The sequence below is a fragment of the Branchiostoma lanceolatum genome, chromosome 1, assembly GCF_035083965.1.
Source record: "Branchiostoma lanceolatum isolate klBraLanc5 chromosome 1, klBraLanc5.hap2, whole genome shotgun sequence".
NCBI lineage: Eukaryota > Metazoa > Chordata > Leptocardii > Amphioxiformes > Branchiostomatidae > Branchiostoma > Branchiostoma lanceolatum.
The window spans coordinates 5,419,101-5,438,980 of record NC_089722.1 but is presented as its reverse complement, the minus strand read 5'-3'; the positions used below and the strand labels follow the sequence as shown (position 1 = coordinate 5,438,980).

Here is a 19,880-nt window from a genome sequence, read left to right as displayed (position 1 = left end):
GCTGAAGAGTGTTGACCAGCCTGGCCTTTGGTTAATTCTACCATCCAATGCCTTAGGAAGATGTAACCTACAAATGATCTACATTCAACATATACAGATATATGACCAATATGATTATATACTCGACTATCTTGCTCAATCTGCTTAAACGAAGCGGTACATACCTCGGTTCTGAGGCGTCACGACCTTCACCATTGTCCTCCTCATCATCATCGCTGCATAAATTCTGCCTCATAGGCGGGCCACCGTTGCTCTCCGCCGTCTTCCCTCCACTGCACGGCGTTAAACTCTGCTGTGTCTCATCTCGGCCAAATCCTAATGGATTACACGTGCTCTGCCACCCTGCAAAGACGCATCGTGGATGTTAAAATCGACATTCAGATAAGCCTGTTCTTCATAACCAAGACACTCATCCTGCCTACAGCACATGATGGTCATCAGCAAATGTCTAAGTGGCTATTGGGTTACCACTCAACATTTTTAGGTCACGAGGTATGCCAGCATCAGCTATAAACGGCTTAAGACAACACAAGCTTGAATATCGATGACGAGCGTGTTGCCTTGAACCTCGGACACATCAAGTATACTTCCTACAAGCAAAGCGCAAAGATCACCTGCAGTTGCTGTCATCGTCGAATCTGGAAACTACAAAACAAGCAGGGCAACGGAATATTGAATATAAATGAGCTGGAATAATATTAGGATAACGAATTGATTCACCAAAGTCTACAAACTTGTAAGAGAAAGGATCATCAAACAAACTGAATGTTATAATTTTTAACAAAATCAAGAGCAAAGTCACCTTAGTTAACACAGCCATAATCACTAAGTCTCACTATCACTAAGTGACTCAACGCTCATTCCATCATATTGAGATAAGGAGAAACACAGTATGTTCCCCTTCTAGCTGTAAAGATGATTGTCTGCAAATTTCGAGTAAACGTATGCAGGTATTGTTCTCCGTGATGTTACAAAAGTTTTGATTAGTTTTACCTTCATGACAATTAAAACATTTAGATACCAATGAAAGTAGATCTGAAATGAAGTCTATATGTAACTACATAGTAAAACCATTTCTAAGATCCTAAGGAGGTCTTCATCGAAATCTGGTCTTGAATTTGGTCTAACTATGCAAAAACGTGTTATCCGTCACTCACACAGTGTCAGATGCAAATGATCAGCAAATTCCAGTATCTGCCAATCACACACGGTTATCTATTTTAGGGTTGCTGACTAGGAAGAATTTAAGAAATATTCCCTTCGTAAACCTTAATTGAAAATAGAAAATGATCATTCAGTAAAATCGATTTCTTAACATATTGCATCAAAGCCCAGATGGTTTAGGAACTTTAGGAAGCAATCAAGAAAATCATATTTTTCTTAGTTTTCATGACGATGGTTATAAGGCAAGGTCAGTTAGACATTATGGCCACTCGCAAGGTTTAAAGAAAATTAAAGCAGTAAAGGTATATCAGCAACCTGCAATGTCACCTGACTATAAGGACAGCAAAGTGCAACGCTAGTTACCTTACGCGCGACTATGCCTACCTAAAGATCTTTCATTTCCCGCATTCACAATCGTTTCAACGGGAAAGTTATAAATATGCATTGCTTTGACATCGAATCACTTGAAAACTTACAACTTTGTACTTACAACTGCTTTATGGTATCGTCTCATCACATTACATGTTTTCACTCCCCTGTGATTCACATTGATGATAGATGAAGGAGGAAAGTCAAGTGCGAATGAACGGTAGAGTGACGAGTAGCCCGACGCGCTTCTACTCCAGCCTCTGAGGGATGTGCGGGGATTGAGGGGATAAGAATGCGAGGTATTTGTCTTTGCAGTTTTTGTCATGTTTTCTTAGCCGACTTGTATGTTTGTATAGCCTTGGAGCATGTTGTTTCTAGCCTGCTATTTTTGAAAGTATGCGAATTTCTGGCGACTCATCATTTGATGGAATCATGTCAGCTGCATAAGTGATCAGTAGACTCAACACATGATTCCTGCTAACTAGTCGGTGAAAGTACTCTGATAAACTTAAGATAGATCTGACCAACCACTTCTTCACTCTCCCCAATCACCAAGTTCAAGTCTAATCTAAAAGAAAATATCTTCCTTTGAGAACCGCAGCGACAACGACATCTGTGCATTTGGCTCAGCACTTTGACTTTGACTCAGCGAAACGCAATCAAGGAATATTATAGAATAAGAAGTCTGAACATTCGAAACCCAGCTTTTCGTCTAGTTATCGTAACAGTAAGCAAAAGTCCAAGTCTTCTTTTCTGTTGCTTTGAGGGAATTTCGTTAGAGTAAGCAAAAGTCCATGTCTTCTTTTTGTGCTGCTTTGAGAGAATTTCACAGTCTGCACCTGTTCCTCTGCGTCATCAGAGTCTAAATTCAAAGTCCAATGGAAAAGTCGGGCCGCACGCTCTCGATCAATCAGAGCTCGTGGAATGGAATATGAACAATGACCTTGCGGAATGACACGAATGTGATTACTTTGTCACTTCACGCCGTTATAAAGGCTCCCGCACTTCAGTTTGTACTCCGACAGCTTCTAACCGAAAGGTAGAGAGCACGTTATCTTTCTCTCTTGATGCTTCGGATTCTAGGATAGAACAGAGAACTTTGTTTTGCTTTCATTGCATGCTTAATCTCCGTTCTCAACGTTCCCAAAGTTATCGCAGGCACGTCGCTTAGTTTTTAAAGGCAATGCTTAAAGGAAAACGTTAAAGTTGAAAGCATGTTTTCCTGAGAAAACGAGGAGCCGGTGGGCTAAGTCTTGGGGACTACCTTGTTTATTGTTGAGAAATTTTGTTGCTAGATTAAACCACCGAATGATTTTAACTATTTTTAGTAATGACATTGATGGTTGCCTTTTCTCGCCCCGTAGCTGTAGCTCGTCGGACTCATCTTCTGTCTCTCCCGTTCAGCCCAGTCGGCGTGCCACTCCTTCCTTCTGTGTCCGTAGCCGAGAAGAACCAGAGCCAAGATGCCGCCCAAAACCGACAAGATTTCCGACGACCCTCGGGTCTACATCTTCGGTGACACCAAGTTGCTGATGGAGCTGCGCTCCGCGCCTTTCGACCCCAAGAAGAACGTCTGGTGTCCAGATGACAAGGAGGTGTTCATCGCAGTGGAGATCAAGGAGGAGAAGGGCGACAAGGTCGTGGTCCAGCTTCCCAAGGGCCAGGTAAGTAGACACTCATGTATTCCCTCATCAGGCCACTGATATACCTGGTCAATGATACAAACTCTACACCAACATCTCTGAACTTAAACTTGCAGAGTGCGATCTTTGGAGCTTATACCACGGAAAACTTAGAGGAACTATAGACTGAACTAAATGGAAACTAGGACAAAAGAGTGCATCTAAAATTATCATGGCCACACAGCGGACAAATCGAAATCTACCAGAACCTACGGCAGCTTCAAACAAGAAAACCGAAACTAACCATTTTAACATCTGTGCATTAAAATTGAAATTGCAGCAAAGACAGGTCCACATACCACGGATGTTCCTGGACAGATCGTGTTCATTATTTCTGCTGAGGTCCGAATAACTATTGACCCCAAAATAGCGAATACTGACCGGAAAGCCGACTGGCCATGAAACTGTGCAGCTGTATTCAGCACCATCAAATAAATCTACATCTACAATTGGCCCTGGGGCTCGAATTGCAATAAACGTATCATTGATTAACGTTACATAAGAGACCCTGCAGATATAGGCAGAAATCTATACATAGTTTGATATGATATCTTACTATATTTTTGATATATCCATTATACTGAAACATTAGGCAAGTATAAATCAAACCTGACAAATTTAATCATCAGAGTAGAAATCAGTCCGGTTTCTTTACCTTTCTACTTTTTGCTTTTCGCTTCACCTTTCTACTTGTTTAGTCGCTTACCTATGTTAATATCTCTTGCCTTGCGGCGAATTCACTGATAAAACGAATTACACCATGCATTTTTCCATGACCGATAGACCAAGGATGTTGTCAAGGACAAGTTGGTGCAGATGAACCCCTCCAAGTTCGTCTGCTGCGAGGACATGGCCAACATGACCTTTCTGAACGACGCCTCTGTGCTGGCGACCCTCAGGGACCGCTACGCCAATGGCATGATCTACGTAAGTAGTAACATATCATTTTGTTTTGAGCCATTCGAAGTTCGGGGAAAAGGGATCTTTTAGCAAAGACGAGGTTCATGAATTGTGACCATGAGGAAGGAGCAAAAATGCTCCGTTTAAAACAATTGCTGTCTTACAACATACAATCTTTAACGAAGGCACCTGGTCTGCCACTGAAAATCAAACCTGTAAGACCTCTTTGGAACTGACACGGAAAGGGTTGACATAGGTCGACACTCGGCAGCCAGAGAACAGGCAGAAAGGACGGAAAGAATTCGGCGGACATTCTCTGACAGAAATAACCTCAGGGGCATACCAGTCATGACCCCCTGATGCCTTTAACATTATTTTTATTTATTTGCAAATGTAACAAGACACTACACAGTCTCTCAGGCAGCATGGCTGATTTCGAGAGCCAACATTTACAGGGACAAGAACACAAATGTATAAATAGAAAATTACACTTAACTAAGTTATGATACAGTTTAACTTAACATTAAAATTGGTCATACAACTCAGTTATACATCAATAAATGTCCTTAAAATACATTTGACCCGACTTCATAAAAAAAAACACATGAATAAAATGTATGCAAGATAACTCGGTATACCAATTGGAGAAACATAACTTAAGCATGGATTATAGCCGAAATCTTCTAATCCTCACGTTTTCCCAGCTTAGCTTTTCATCAGTAGAGTGTTAACGTCGAACAAATTGTTCTGTCACCACTGAAATTCCAAAATTGGCACAAAGCTTGGATGTGTCTGTCTGTGTTTGCTACATCCCCGAAATGAGAAACTTACACCAACCCAGTGTGACATATGCATTGGCATGGATCAGACGTCTTTTGAAATAAATGTTGCCGTGAAACGACTTTTCACGTGCTTATCGGCTTCAGATTCAAAGAAAAGCTACAAGATAAAATCGATATACACCTCCAACATGCTAAATTATTTTCCATGTCATCTACCTGCAAGGAACGTTTTTGACTTTGATGTTGCTTTTTGCTAAATGCAGACCTACTCCGGGTTGTTCTGCGTCGTGATCAACCCCTTCAGGCGCCTTCCTCTCTACACAGAGGAGGTTGTGGGCATGTACCGTGGCAAGAGGCGTCAGGAGATGCCGCCTCACTTGTTCTCTGTGGCTGACAACGCCTACCAGAACATGCTGATCGGTAAGCGAACCTGTGTCGCACATTGAGAACGTCTTTATTAAGATATCTCAACAATATCAAATGAAACCTCATTCCATTTTCTAGTAACTGACTCTGATGGTAAACGAGATAAAATTTACAGTCAAAGTTTAAAAAAATGTTCAACCTTTGTTCATCCAACATTACAAGTCAATGAAAGCGAATCAATACCATTTTCTTCCAGGAACAGTATTTCTAGCAAAATTTTAAAGATTATTTTCAATTGATTTTGGCTTTACTGGAGGTGATACAAGGCACTGGAATCAACTTGGAATCAACCTGCAATCCTGGGACAGGAACAGGACCTATTTTCGTTTTCAAACTTTGTTCAAATCACCAATGTGCACACAGTATTTCTTAGATATCCTAACATCGCTAGCCTAGGCAGTTTGGCATACGTTGTCCATATTGTGATGTGTTGTATATTGACTTACAAGGATTACAAGTTAACGCGAGAACCTAACGTAAAGGCTCAATTAGTAAATATGCCATGTCGTTGAAGTATGCTAAGATCACTCACGTCCTCACTCCATCCAAGTGTAAAAACGGGTATATTATAGTATGTGTGTGGGTCACGACACCAGCAATAGCTGCCTGTGTCTCACGTGCATTGCACTGTTGCATTTCTAATAACTTCAAAATCAAAATGGTATTTTCGAAGACGCTAATGATGGCTAATTTTGCCCGCTGTGTATCAGCTTTTCTTTGGTAAACTAAATGCTGACTGCCCATGCGTGACTTGACTGCATGTAACAGCTTCCCTCTAGCGCATGCTTGAGCTTACATTAACCTGGTGAAGAATTAAGAGTGATGACGAAATACTGACGACATGTTCTCTTCTCTCCTGACGGTTCTACCCTGCAGACCACCACAACCAGTCCATGTTGATCACGTGAGTACTGCCTTTTATACTTCGTACCTGTCGTTTAGGATATCAACAACTTCTTAACTTTTTCTCCTTCTTTCCCCATACAGGCATGAAAACAGGTGTTGGTAACCAATCTATCTTGATCATGTAAGTAAACCACCCAAACCGCATCACCGTGAGAACTGTCTTGGCATCCCTCCGCGCAGCACCAGACGACGATTTCCTTCGTTCAACCATTGCGTTATTGTTTCAGCAGTAAATCTTAAACCATCTAAAGTTGTATTCAAAAGCTGCCAGGATAGACTTTGAAGCATTCAATGACACCGCACACTGCACTGTCACTAAAGGACATAAAATCTCTTTTAAATGGCCAAAAATCACTAAAATGGAAGAATTTGTAAATAAACCTGACTCAAATGAGTCAGCCCTGACTCAAATGAGTTAGGTGAGGGCTATTTCTTGGCAACCAAGCCAATTTCTGGGGAAATATAAGCCCCAATGGCTCACCTGACCCCCCCCCCCCCCCATGCACTCTCAGTATAGCACTCTCATTACATGCTTCAAAGTCAAACCCAAAGCTTTTAGATACAACTTGAGGTGCCTAAACGGATTGGTAGCAGTCTCCTTATGCCAGGTTGAGCACCTTTTGGCATTTTCCCCTCTATATGTCACTTTTTGCTCAATGATATGGGGCCTTACCTTAGCCTCAGAATACAGCTATGGCCCTCCTGACACCTGTCTCAAAAAGTACTCCCAGGGGACCATTCCCAGGGGGATGGTCTCCGGGACATCTTTGAAACTTGCGGTCTTGCCCGACAACTCTTCCCCACATCACGCGAAGTGATTAACGGCTGTCAATCTTGAAGCATGAAACCTCGGCCAAATGCTGCAGGCCACAGAACAGTAATGAAGCTTCCTATCTTAATATATGGCAATCATGTAAGAAAGAAGCTGTCAAAAGTCACCTACCAGAGTTTTAGTCCATGAAAAACATGCATTGGCAGGGCTGTCAGGCCTCCAAAGTTTCAATCCAGAGCAAAATTTCAACTTTCTAATCGGCGGAACCCCTACGAATCCGGGCTTGTTTACCAAAGTTGACCTCTGACCCCCTTCTCCACCTGATAATCACACAAAAACAGCAAACTTTGCAGGCCTACAGACACCACAAACATGGATGAAAGTCTGATTTTTCAACTTAATAAGAAGGTAGAAACCCTTACCTGTAAAATCCAGCTCCAAAATATCAACATATCCTGGAAAAAAGCCCCTTTACAGCTACCTTTACCAAGGGTACCAAACCTATGGGCTAAAAGTTGGCCTTCTGCGCCTGCGCCAGTTACCGGTCTGTCCCCTATAGCGACGCCCTTCGGAACGAACCGACAATTGCCGATAAAGAACGACAACAGCCGATGAAGAACGACGACAGCCGATTGAGAACGACGACAGCCGATTGAGAACGACGACAGCCGATAAGAAACCGGCGACTGCCGATACAAACCGACAGCTGCCGATAAAGCCCAAACCTTCCATATGCTCTAATGCACGACTAATTTAATGCCATTAATTGATCCAGGAAATGACACCACGACCGCTTCCGGGACAGGCATACAACGACATCATCAACATTGTTAAGTCAACGACAAGCGGTGAACGATTAACTCGGTACGTTTAATGAATTCCAGAAAACAACAACGAAGTATGAAACTGTCCAGGAACAGACAAGCAACAATACCAAGGCCAAAGTTGTTGACACATCAACATGCTTTACCGTCAGCCCTTATTGTTATGATTTGTTTGTTCATTTAAGTTTATCCTCAGTATGGTGACACCACTGTCGCGCATATTCGTGTGTTAACTTAAACCCTGTCAGTTGCATAGACTCACACTTCATTAAGAAGTGGCTTGAGTTAGTTTATGCCCATTATCTACTCTTATAGTTTATTATTGCTTTTCTTTGTCCAGTGGCGAATCCGGTGCGGGTAAGACTGAGAACACGAAGAAGGTTATCGCCTACTTCGCCCAGGTTGCTGCCATTGGCGGTCCTAAGAAGGAAGAAGAGAAGAAGATCACCCTTGAGGACCAGATCGTGCAGACCAACCCTGTACTGGAGTCCTTCGGTAACGCCAAGACCGTCAGGAACAACAACTCCTCCCGTTTTGTGAGTACTCTTAAACTCGAGATCTAATAAAGGTGCCCTAAGCGATTTCAGGGGGGTAAAACCGGAAGTATTCTGAATAAGGCAATCTGTATGAAATTGACATTAACTTCCCCATATTAGCACATTTGCATCATTATTTCATACTTCGGGCGTTTGAAAAGAGCGCCGAAACAGGGCGCAAAAGCATTTTTTCATTTATGGGTACCACCCGATAATCAGCCCAGAAGCCGGCCGTAACCATTTTCTGTCTACAATTTTCGGTAACTTCCGACCGTGTGACGTCACAATGTCCGAGCACATTGAGCCATAACCGTGTGATTTAAAAGAAAACTACTCTCCTCTTAACATCACAAAACCCACACATCATAGAAAAAGTGAGATCATTCGTCTTCCACTGTCTCGGAAAAATAAGTCAAACCCAACTAAGATAGAATTTAGTGTTAGTATTTAGACTAGAAAAGCACATGCTATAGTGTTATCAATTGTCTGTCCGTCCCTTCATCTTACATGTACTTGCAATTAGCCTACGGGCAAAAACTTGCAATAGATTTATTATTAATTCACCGGAAGCATTCGGGACTCATCTGTAAGAATCGCATACATTCGGAAGATTTGAAATAATGTCTGGCCTCCAGGCGCTCAGATTTTCAATGAGTTCCCACCACAGAACGACATTGCATCTTTGCTCCATGATGGTCGATATGCAATGGGATACTGTTATTTAAACTTACTATGGATAGAAATCACTAGAAAATTGATTTTGAAAATATGACTTTCAACGCCCTAATAATGCTTAGGGCACCATTAACGTTCAAACCAATGAAAGAAAAGTGTAATGAAAGTAGAAATGTAATCTAAAAGCATCGTATGATTCAAGACAGAAACCGGCGAAACTCACTTTCATCTGCAGTTTGCTTGTACGGGCCCTTTGATTTCAATCGATGATCTTTGAGTAACGAAACTGTTCTTACACACCAGGGTAAATTCATCAGGATCCACTTCAACCAGAAGGGCAAGTTGGCTGGTGCCGACATCGAGTCTTGTGAGTATAGATTTGAATATAGTAATAGCCATCTTATATCGAAATCAATATCTGTGATGACTCAAATCTCGATTAATCCGTCTCTTTTACTGCTTCTTTGGTCCCATGTTTTATCACAAGCTGCTGTGTTGTGTTGTGTTAAGTTCCGTACTCGTTTTGCATCCCCCAGACCTGCTGGAGAAGGTGCGTGTGATTGAGCAGCTGCCTGATATGGAGCGTGGCTACCATATCTTCTACCAGCTGGTGTCCAATGGCTTGAAAGAAGTCACAAGTAAGTGGGCATACGGGTACACATTTTTCCAAAATAATGGCATATATGACCATATGGCAAAGATAACAGTGACCAACGTTACCCTGAGGTTTTCAATAAAGCATTGAGACTCACTGCATCTTTTCTGATTAGTATCCAGTTGCCATTGTGTAAATTTAAAAGATGCTCGTTCGTCATACTGATGCTGAAGATCGTAAGACGCAAAACGGGACAGCGTTAAAACGGCGAAGTTTATAAGCCCTATGTTTTTCATATCAGGCATTCTGGAATGTATAAACAAATTCTCTTACCCTACATTACAGAGATGTTGATGGTGAGCGAGGACGCCAGGGAATACCGCTTCTTAGAGAAGGGCCTGACGACCATCAAGGGCGTGGACGACAAGGAAGAGATGAACTTGACGCACGAGGCCTTCGATGTGCTGGGCTTCACCCCAGATGAGGTGATGAACATCTACAGGCTCACGGGAGGTCTGTGCCACTTCGGTAACATGAAGTTCAAGGCCAAGCCAAGGGAGGAGCAGGCAGAAATGGACGGCACTGAGTGTGAGTTAGAATTCGATTTAAGGATTAATGGGTGAACCAATGGGTATCTGGTATCGACACATAGAAAACGAAGGTATTGACACAAAGATATTCTGCACCTGTATGTGTGTGTGTTCTGATTTTAGTTACACGTCTTGTATCTACTTGTGCAATGTGACTTCACGGTCATTTGAACTCTTGCAGCCGCCGATAAGATGTCCTTCCTGTACGGCGTCAACAGCGGTGACCTGCAGAAGGGTCTGCTGAAGCCCAGGGTAAAGGTCGGCAACGAGTGGGTGTCAAAGGGCCAGAACTGCAATCAGTGCATCTACGCCGTCGGTGCCCTGGCTAAGGGCGTGTTCGACAGGATCTTCAAGTTCCTGGTCAAGAAATGTAACGACACCCTGGACACCAAGATGAAGAGGGAGAACTTCATTGGTGTGCTGGATATTGCTGGCTTTGAGATTTTCGAAGTAAGCAAACATTATATTTGGGATAATGCGCCAGACTGGAAGACGTGCGTTTTATTTTCTAAGAATAATTTGTAAGACATGCCGTTACTTCTCTGCACTTGGGAAAAAGCGACAACACATCCGTTTATTTGAGAAGACGTTGTGAATTGTATTACAAAATCATCCGCTATCAAAATTACAACTGATGTTAAATTCCATTAACATAGTTCAACAGCTTTGATCAGCTCTGCATCAACTACACCAACGAGAAGCTGCAGCAGTTCTTCAACCACCACATGTTCGTGGAGGAGCAGGATGAGTACAAGAGGGAGGGAATCCAGTGGGAGACCATTGACTTCGGTATGGACTTGGCAAAGACGCTTGCTCTGATCGAGAAGGTAAGCAAAATAAGTAAACCGGTTATATACGACTTGCCTCAAAGTTATAAATTACATAAGACACTACGATTGTTATTCTATCAAGTAAGTATATGAAATCAGCCTTTCAATTTGAAGACCTGTTGTATTTGAGTCCCATTTGACACATTTTGTTACTTTTTTTATCTAGCCTCTGGGTATCCTGGCCATTCTGGAAGAGCAGACTATGTTCCCCAAGTCCAGCGACAAGTCCTTCATCGACAAGCTGCGCGACCAGCACTTGGGCAAGCACACCAGCTTCCTGAAGCCAAAGAAGCCCAAGATCCCCAAGTACGAGGGTCACTTCGATCTGGCTCACTACGCCGGTAACGTTACATACAACATCTGCGGCTGGCTGGAGAAGAACAAGGACCCCGTGAACGAGACGGTGGTCGGCTGCTTCAAGAAGTCTTCTAATGAGCTGCTGAAGGATCTTTATGCAGACTTCATGACGGCAGAGGACACAGGTTAGTACTTTTGTTCTACAGTGCCACTGCATCCCTTGAGTCGAACTCAACGACAGGTTACCACTGGTTAACGTTACACGCATGGCTTGTCAGTGTCACACCTTATTGTCATCGTTTTCAAAAGTCGGCTTCGTCATGGTACTACCTTGCCTTAATCGTTCTTTCTCCTTTATTCATATGTTCAAAATTTCGCTAAAACACTACCATCAAGCGTATTGTTTATTTCCTGATTATGGTGTGAGCATGGCCATACATGTGGTGAGACAAGGGAATGCTTTACACTCTGCCGGCTGATCGCTCGGCACATTGGTAATCAATTCCTGTAGTGTTGAATATCTGGCAGCGGAACAGTAACCCATGCACGTGTTTCCACCCTCTTAGCTGCTGCCCAGAAGAAGTCTGGTGGTGGTGGAAAGGGCAAGAAGGGCGGAGCCTTCCAGACCGCCTCTTCAACCCACAGGGTGAATACGATATATGATGAAATACACAATTCTATTCTGAGATTACATAAATTGTACATTCTCCCACGGTTGTTCAATCTTGTCTTATGTCAAACTCATCATGTTACCTGCTAGATGCATGGTTGTAAAGTTTCGATTGTCTGAAAAGGTTCTAAGGTTTGAACGTTCTATGTATGTTTTATTATTACGACTGCGTAATACTCCCACTTTATGTAAAGTTCGAAAGGGACTAAAACTGCTCCTTTTTCTCTGTTTCCTTGGTTACAGGAGCAGCTGGCTAGGCTCATGGCCACTCTGCACACCACATACCCCCACTTCGTGCGTTGTCTGATCCCCAACGAGTTGAAGACTCCTGGTCTTTTGGACAACCCATTGGTTATGCACCAGCTGACTTGTAACGGTGTACTCGAGGGTATCCGTATTTGCCAGAAGGGCTTCCCCAACAAGATGGTGTTCAGGTACGGATTCCCATAAACTCTTTGAATATTTCTACCTCAATGATGATCAACAGGCCAGATAGGTGCGGATTCTTCACAGTATTACTTTGCTAATATAGAGAGTGCAGAGTGAAAAGACAAACCTTTGACCCACCTCCAAAATTATGATAGCTTCATTGCTGATAGATAAGATGTGATGCTGTGAATTCCATCAAACACATACACTAATCTATTCAATCACAGGGAGTTCAGGCAGCGATACAAGCCTGTGGACCCCGTGATGGCCAAGGAGATAGAGGACGACAGAGAGTGCTGCGTCAAGCTGCTCGAAAAGTCCGGATTGGAGAGTAACCAGTACGGTGTCGGCACAACAAAGATTTTCTTCAAGGCCGGCCAAGTAGCCCACCTTGAGGACATCCGTGACGCGAAACTGGCTGTCATCATCACTGTCATCCAGCAGCGTCTCCGAGGAAAACTGCAGCGCCACGCCTACGAAGTACTCAAGGAGCAGAGGTAAAACAAACATGAGTTAAAAAACACCAGTATCTCAACCAAAGAGTTGGGCTCTATATTCAAGAGACCAACCAAACACTCTCATTTCACCCTTGGTCCAAGACACACAAACACACACACACACACACACTCACGCAGTCATCCCCCCCCCCCCAACAGACACACACGCACACAACCTAGAAGGACATCTAAAACAACCCGTCCTCTGCTTGGAGAGCGCTTGCCAGGCTAACGATATATAAATCTACTGCGGTCAGCTGTACACTGTACCGCACCTTCAAGATGGAGATGTCGTTCTTAAATATTCCATCAAATATTCCATTAAATACTGAACGGTGTTCAAATTCAATGTGCATCATCTAGCCCATTCTAGTAGACGACATGCCAAAGTAGACATAAATGCATCAAAGGGATCTTCAGTTATAGCTGCGAACACAGAGACTATAGCTATTCTTATCATTACCAAGGGCCCTTGCCTATCCAGCCTGTATAAAATAAAACTTTTATCTAATTGAAGAGCTGCCCTGAAGATGCTGCAGCGTAACGTCCGTAACTGGATGAACCTGCGCAACTGGGACTGGTGGAAGCTGTTCTGCACCATCAAGCCTCTGCTGTCCCAGTCTCGGGCGGATGAGGAGCTCCGTGCCAAGGAGGAGGAGCTGACCGAGCTTAAGGAGGAAGTGGAGAAGGAAGAGACCACAATGGCTGAAATACAGCAGAAGCTGACCGTGGTCGAGCAGGAGAAGAATGAACTCGCCGGGCAACTGTCTTCGGTAAACAAATGTGTTTTCAATACACCTTGATTTGAAAAAGATGCCTCTGTTAAAAGTTAAAATACAGTGTATTTGGGGTGAGCCCCTCTGCTGAAACTCTCTCCTCGCTAACAAAAATCACTTCCACAAAATTGTTATCTTTTTTTAGGCGGAAAACGGTCATTTATTACACTTCAGAAGTAAGCATGGCCACAAGTCTCTCAGTCAAACTCCCTGCAGATTTTAATATGCAAATATATGTACAAAAGTATCATTTGGAATATAAGCAAATCTGTCTGATGCACTTCTCTTCACAGGAACAAACCAACACGGGTGACATCGCCGACAGGGCTGAGAACCTGATCAAGAACAAGGCGGATATGGAGCAGAAGATTATTGACTACAAGACGCTCCTTCAAGACGAAGAAGCTAAGAACTCTACTCTCAGCGCTGGGAAGCGTAAGGTGAGCATTGTTTCGCCTTATCTCGTTCTCGGACGAATTCTAGGCATAAGTAAGAAATAAATAAAAAAACACTCCGTATTTGAATATTTACTTCTTTATAGAGTTGACCAATAACATGACAATGATAAAAGTATACATATTTTTGAAGATCATTACTATTTTTTTTCATTCTCTTTGGGCAGATTGAAGGAGAGGTGGACAACCTTAAGAAGGACCTGGAGGAGCTGGAGAAGACTCTGCAGAAGGTGGAGAAGGAGACACGCGGCGTGGAGAACAGGGTCCGCACCACCTCCGAGGAGCTGGCAGCCCAGGAGGACCAGATCGCCAAGCTGTCTAAGGAGAAGGCTAAGCTGGAACAGCTCAATGCCGTAACTAAAATTCTCTGTCTTCCTACTAATAATAAAAAATACCTTGACAAAATGACCAGCCCCTTTAAAACCCTTAAACATGATTTTGCATTTGAGTCATATATATGAGTCAGGTTACAACACGCGTGGCTGTCGACATATCTCGGTAACATCTATATTAACATCTTCACAGATAGCTGGAAGTTTTAGCCATTTACCAAAGTACCTGCGACTAATTACTTGTTTTTTTTAAACGAATACAGACCACCCTAGAGGATCTGCAAAAGGAGGAAGACAAGGTCAACAACCTCAGCAAGCTCAAGGCAAAGCTCGAGCAGCAACTGGATGACGTAAGTATTGACTTCCGAGATTGACAGGTGGTCGTTGTCGATGTCGTACTTAAGCCAATTTTCGAGTACTTAAATTCAAACTCGGCGGTTTTCTTAACATTTCTTGTAACCCTACGCACAGCTGGAAGAGAACCTGGATCGCGAGAAGAAGGCGCGTGCCGAGGCTGAGAGGCTAAAGAGGAAGTTGGAGGGTGACCTGAAGGCCGCACAGGAGACTTTGGGAGGCCTGGAGAACGAGAAGGCCGACCTGGAGGAGCGCATCAAGAAGTACGATACTTTCCTGTCCTATAGGCTAGTTTGTTGAAGTTTGTTGTAAAGCCGTCATTGCCAATTCCCCTCAAAACGAAATCTCAGAAGATAATATCAAAAGACGTAACAAATATCCACATGTTCGTTATTAAGTAATTTGCATGATATTTTTTCTTTACGTTAAACCTTTCTGTTTAACTTTATGTGAAACAGGAAGGAGTTTGAGATCAAGGGCCTTGAGGCTAAGCTGGAGGACGAGCAGGGTCTTGTCACCACCTTGCAGAAGAAGATCAAGGAACTGCAGGGCCGCATCGAGGAGCTTGAGCAGGAGCTCGAGGCCGAGAGGAACGCCCGTGCTAAGGTCGATAAGGCGAGGGCTGACCTGGCTCGTGAGCTCGAGGATCTGGGAGACCGTCTGGAAGAGGCCGGTGGCGCCACCGCTGCCCAGGCTGAAGTCAACAAGAAGCGCGAAGTCGAGCTGCAGAAACTCCGCCGCGAGTTGGAGGAGTCCAACATGCAGCATGAGGCCACCGTCGCTGCCCTCAGGAAGAAGCTGTCCGACGCCACATCTGAGCTGGGCGAGCAGGTAGAGAACCTGCAGCGCGTCAAGGCTAAACTGGAGAAGGAGAAGACCACTCTCAAGATGGAGGTCGATGACCTGGCCACCAACGTCGAAGCCATCACAAAGGGCAAGCTGAACGTGGAGAAGGCAAACCGTACCCTCGAGGAGCAGATCGCCGAGTCCAACGTCAAAATCGAGGAGTCCGGCAGGCAGATCCAGGAACTGACATCCCTGAAGTCCCGCTTTGAGACCGAAAATAATGAGATCAGCCGCCAGCTCGAGGAGTCCGAGAGCCAGTGCAGCCAGTTGGGCCGTGCCAAGAGCATGCTCAACCAGCAGCTCGAGGAGCTAAAGCGCCAGCTTGAGGAGGAGACCAAGGCCAAGAACCACCTGGCTCACCAGCTGCGTGCTGCCCAGCACGACTCCGACACTCTGAAGGTTCAGCTGGAGGAGGAGCAGGAAGGCAAGGCTGAGATCCAGCGTGCCCTATCCAAGGCCAACACTGAGGTCACTGCCTGGCGTGCCAAGTACGAGTCCGACGCCATCCAGCGCGCTGAGGAGCTGGAGGATGCCAAGAAGAAGCTGGCTGCTCGCCTTCAGGATGCTGAGGAACAGGTGGAGGCCGCCAATGCCAAGTGCAGCTCTCTGGAGAAGGCCAAGAACAGGCTCGCCGGTGAGGTCGAGGATCTCATGATCGACGTTGAGCGGGCTAACTCCGCGGCAGCTCAGCTAGAGAAGAAGCAGCGTCTAATTGACAAGCAGATAGCCGAGTGGAAGACCAAATGCGAGGAGATTGGTGCTGAGCTGGAGACCTCTTCGAAGGAGGCCCGTGCCTATGCCAACGAGCTGTACAAGCTGAAGGGACAATATGAGGAAACCATGGACGCCCTAGAGAGCCTGAAGAAGGAGAACAAGAGTCTACACGGTAACTTCATTTTGTAAATCTTTATATTCCCCGCGTTGCAGTTTCCCATTGCTTGTACTTGACATTGTTATACTTCGTTATCACCTTTTGACTTATTATTTCCTGAAATGTTTCTAACATTTTCCATAGTGTTAATCTGACATCTTTGTTCGGCTACCGTCTTTAGACGAAATCCACGAACTGACCGACCAGCTTGGTGAAGGTGGCAAGATGGTTCACGAACTCGAGAAGGCCAAGAAGCGCCTGGAGGTAGAGAAGGAGGAACTGCAGACTGCCCTTGAGGAGGCAGAGGGTGCACTGGAAGTGGAGGAGGGCAAGGTCCTGCGTGTCCAGCTCGAGTTGTCTCAACTCAAGGCTGACATCGACCGCAGACTGGCCGAGAAGGACGAGGAGTTTGAGAACACACGGTAAGTTGCCACCTACAAGCCGAATGTTTTTACAAAGAATTATTATCCACGTGAATAGTGGAAGGTACGTAACGTTACATCTCTGTCCTGGTAAGTGTTTAAGTAAAAAACCCCTTCAAGTGAGAGAAACCTATGTTTTTCCTGCTATATCCTTTGACTCATTCCCGTTATTATCATTATTCATTACAGCAAGAACCACCAGAGGGCCTTGGATGCCCTGCAGACTACCCTGGACGTGGAAGCCAAGGGAAGGAACGAGGCTGTCAGGGCCAAGAAGAAGCTGGAGGCCGATGCAAATGAGGTCGAGGCCGCGCTAGAAAACGCCGGCAAGGCCAACAACGATGCCAGGAAGACCATCAACAAGCTCCAGAACCAGATCCAGGAGGTTCAGGCCACAATCGACGACGAACAGAGGGCACGTGAGGAGGCCCGCGAGCATCTCGCCATGTCTGAACGCCGCTCCAATATGTTGACGGCAGAGCTCGAGGAGCTCCGCAACGGCCTTGACCAAGCCGAGAGGGCCCGCAAGATGACCGAGGCCGAGCTTGTGGAGTCTTCAGACCGCGTCGGCGAGCTGTCTGCACAGAACACCTCTTTGGCTGGCCACAAGAGGAAGCTGGAAGGTGAGATCCAGACCCTGCAGGCTGAGCTGGACGAGGTTATGTCTGAGCACAGACAGACAGAGGAGAAGGCAAAGAAGGCTATTGCTGATGTACGTAAATCTTCGCATCCACAAATTATTTCCTTCCTATTTATTTGTCTACTCTCATCCATACTCTTGATTTGATCGTGTTATACTCTTGTATTCCATCGCGTTTTAATTTTTGTTGCCGACTCAATTAGGCCTCCCGCATCGCCGAGGACCTGCGCCAGGAGCAGGAACACACCGCCCACATCGAGAAGAGCAAGAAGAACCTGGAAGCCTCCATCAAGGACCTGCAGAGGAGACTGGACGAGGCTGAGGCTATCGCGATGAAGGGTGGCAAGCGCGCACTGCAGAAGTTGGAGGCCAAGGTAAAGTCTTAATCTGATACGGATATGATACTTTACTCTGTATTTCCTCATTATATCAAATCAACCATTACATAACAGCTTAAAGCTACATTTCATGAGAAAATGATGGCATTTTGTTTCACATACACAGGTGCGTGACCTGGAATCCGAACTCGACACTGAGCAGAGGCGCCACCAGGAGACCCTGAAGAACCTGAGGAAGAATGAGCGCCGTCTCAAGGAGCTGAGCTTCCAGGCCGACGAGGACCGCAAGAAGGAGGAGCGCATGCAGGAGATGGTCGAGAAGCTGCAACTGAAGATCAAGACTTACAAGAGACAAGTGGAGGACGCCGTACGTAAACTTCAGTATTTCATTTTTTCCTCATCGGTTAGTGATGCGGGAATTGTTTTGTCCATTCAATTCACCATTTATGGAGAGCCGGTATCAGTGGCAGACAAAATGTAAATATTCGTACTCGTCGCCATTCAATTTTCAATAGTGTTAGATATTGATGCATTTTCAATCGCTATATGTATCCATTTACAGGAGGAGCAGGCCAACGTTAACCTGGCCAAGTGGCGCAAGACCCAGCACGATCTGGAGGATGCCCAGGAGAGAGCCGAGATGGCCGAGTCCGCCCTGGGCAAGATGCGCGCCCAGCACCGCTCCGCTTCCGTAAGACATTAGTGGATTGTCGTTTCCGTACATAACAGTTGCAATAGTACACTGTTATACAGCAACTTACGTTTATTTTTGATACTAGTTCATTTCTACGCACGAACTACGGTTAAAACCCAATGGCGACCACCTCGATCCAACTGCCAAGAATGCTTATCATTATAATCATTTCCTTTAAAAAGTACTTCATATATCATGTAAATGACTTCCTCCTGACACATATTCTTTCTTTCTCTGTTTATTCTGTTCCAGGGCAAGAAGTAAAGCGCCGACTCCCCTGACTGTATAATGTAGATCATCTAGTCAACTTTAGAAACCCAGTATGGCTCATCGGTGGACTCGCTGCCCTCCTTACTAGCGACACTCCCGTTCGGGAGCCCTAACGCACGCACTTCTTTACTGACACAGCAACTGAGTGGGAGTGGGGCTGAGTGAGGTGGTCAACGAGTCCTCTGATGTGAAACGTCAGACATAGAACAACATTGAATAAGCCAGTTAGTCGCCATGTAAAATCATTTCACTGTCTGCGAGCGGTAGTGTGTCACTGGATACAATCCACTTTGTGGCCAACGCTCTTGCCATAAGTCTGTATCTATTTCTACGATAACTGTTAAGTTCTACATCTTCAGATTATTAAGTTGACGCAATAACCCCTAGTTTAAAAAAAATGACGCAATTCTAGAAACGTACACAGAATTTGGGACTGACGTCGATCAGAACTTGTGTCAGCCCAATATTCGACGCAATCAACCTTTGGAACGACGATATCATGAGAGTATATATTGTACGTGTATCTCTTCCGGGACCACTAAGTAGCCTTAGAGACGTGTTTGCGAAATGTATGGTTTGTGACGTGTATAGTTGCTTCGTTGCATTTGATACTGATTAAACTTCTTTGAACAAAAACTCATCCTTGTTGGGTACTTTTTAAGTCCATTATACTTTTGACCATAATGCTGTGTCAGTAGTAGTATATTGAAATCCCGAATCTTTATCTATCTCTAAAGTAACCTTCAAGTAAAGAAGAGCTCTATAGTCTCATGATGTCCTGATTGATAATTGGCAAACATAATTGACAAAAAAGCTAAGTGCTAATCCAGGGTCAAAACCTAAGTTATTCGCTGAGCCGCTCTGGTCGGTAATTAGCTAGAGAACAGGTGCTCAGCGACCGGACCCCATTATAAGGCTCACATTAACGCCCACTGGCG

At 44.7% G+C, this 19,880-nt stretch overlaps 1 protein-coding gene across 1 annotated transcript in view; it reads left to right on the top strand.

The window, feature by feature from the left end:
• Window positions 1–2,505: 2,505 nt before the first annotated feature.
• LOC136430731 (myosin-7-like) overlaps window positions 2,506–19,880 on the top strand; it is a 36,622-nt gene continuing 19,247 nt past the window's right edge. The window contains exons 1-25 of the mRNA XM_066421584.1: window positions 2,506–2,572; window positions 2,898–3,197; window positions 3,999–4,142; window positions 5,161–5,317; window positions 6,200–6,227; window positions 8,166–8,361; window positions 9,340–9,403; window positions 9,573–9,674; window positions 9,977–10,219; window positions 10,403–10,671; window positions 10,878–11,048; window positions 11,218–11,533; window positions 11,915–11,994; window positions 12,262–12,452; window positions 12,675–12,944; window positions 13,462–13,717; window positions 14,014–14,160; window positions 14,343–14,528; window positions 14,771–14,857; window positions 14,979–15,124; window positions 15,320–16,593; window positions 16,760–17,000; window positions 17,190–17,712; window positions 17,844–18,014; window positions 18,145–18,344. Coding sequence (XP_066277681.1) covers window positions 2,997–3,197; window positions 3,999–4,142; window positions 5,161–5,317; window positions 6,200–6,227; window positions 8,166–8,361; window positions 9,340–9,403; window positions 9,573–9,674; window positions 9,977–10,219; window positions 10,403–10,671; window positions 10,878–11,048; window positions 11,218–11,533; window positions 11,915–11,994; window positions 12,262–12,452; window positions 12,675–12,944; window positions 13,462–13,717; window positions 14,014–14,160; window positions 14,343–14,528; window positions 14,771–14,857; window positions 14,979–15,124; window positions 15,320–16,593; window positions 16,760–17,000; window positions 17,190–17,712; window positions 17,844–18,014; window positions 18,145–18,344 — 5,663 coding nt within the window. The 5' untranslated portion in view covers window positions 2,506–2,572; window positions 2,898–2,996. The remainder of the gene's footprint in view (window positions 2,573–2,897; window positions 3,198–3,998; window positions 4,143–5,160; window positions 5,318–6,199; window positions 6,228–8,165; window positions 8,362–9,339; window positions 9,404–9,572; window positions 9,675–9,976; window positions 10,220–10,402; window positions 10,672–10,877; window positions 11,049–11,217; window positions 11,534–11,914; window positions 11,995–12,261; window positions 12,453–12,674; window positions 12,945–13,461; window positions 13,718–14,013; window positions 14,161–14,342; window positions 14,529–14,770; window positions 14,858–14,978; window positions 15,125–15,319; window positions 16,594–16,759; window positions 17,001–17,189; window positions 17,713–17,843; window positions 18,015–18,144; window positions 18,345–19,880) is intronic.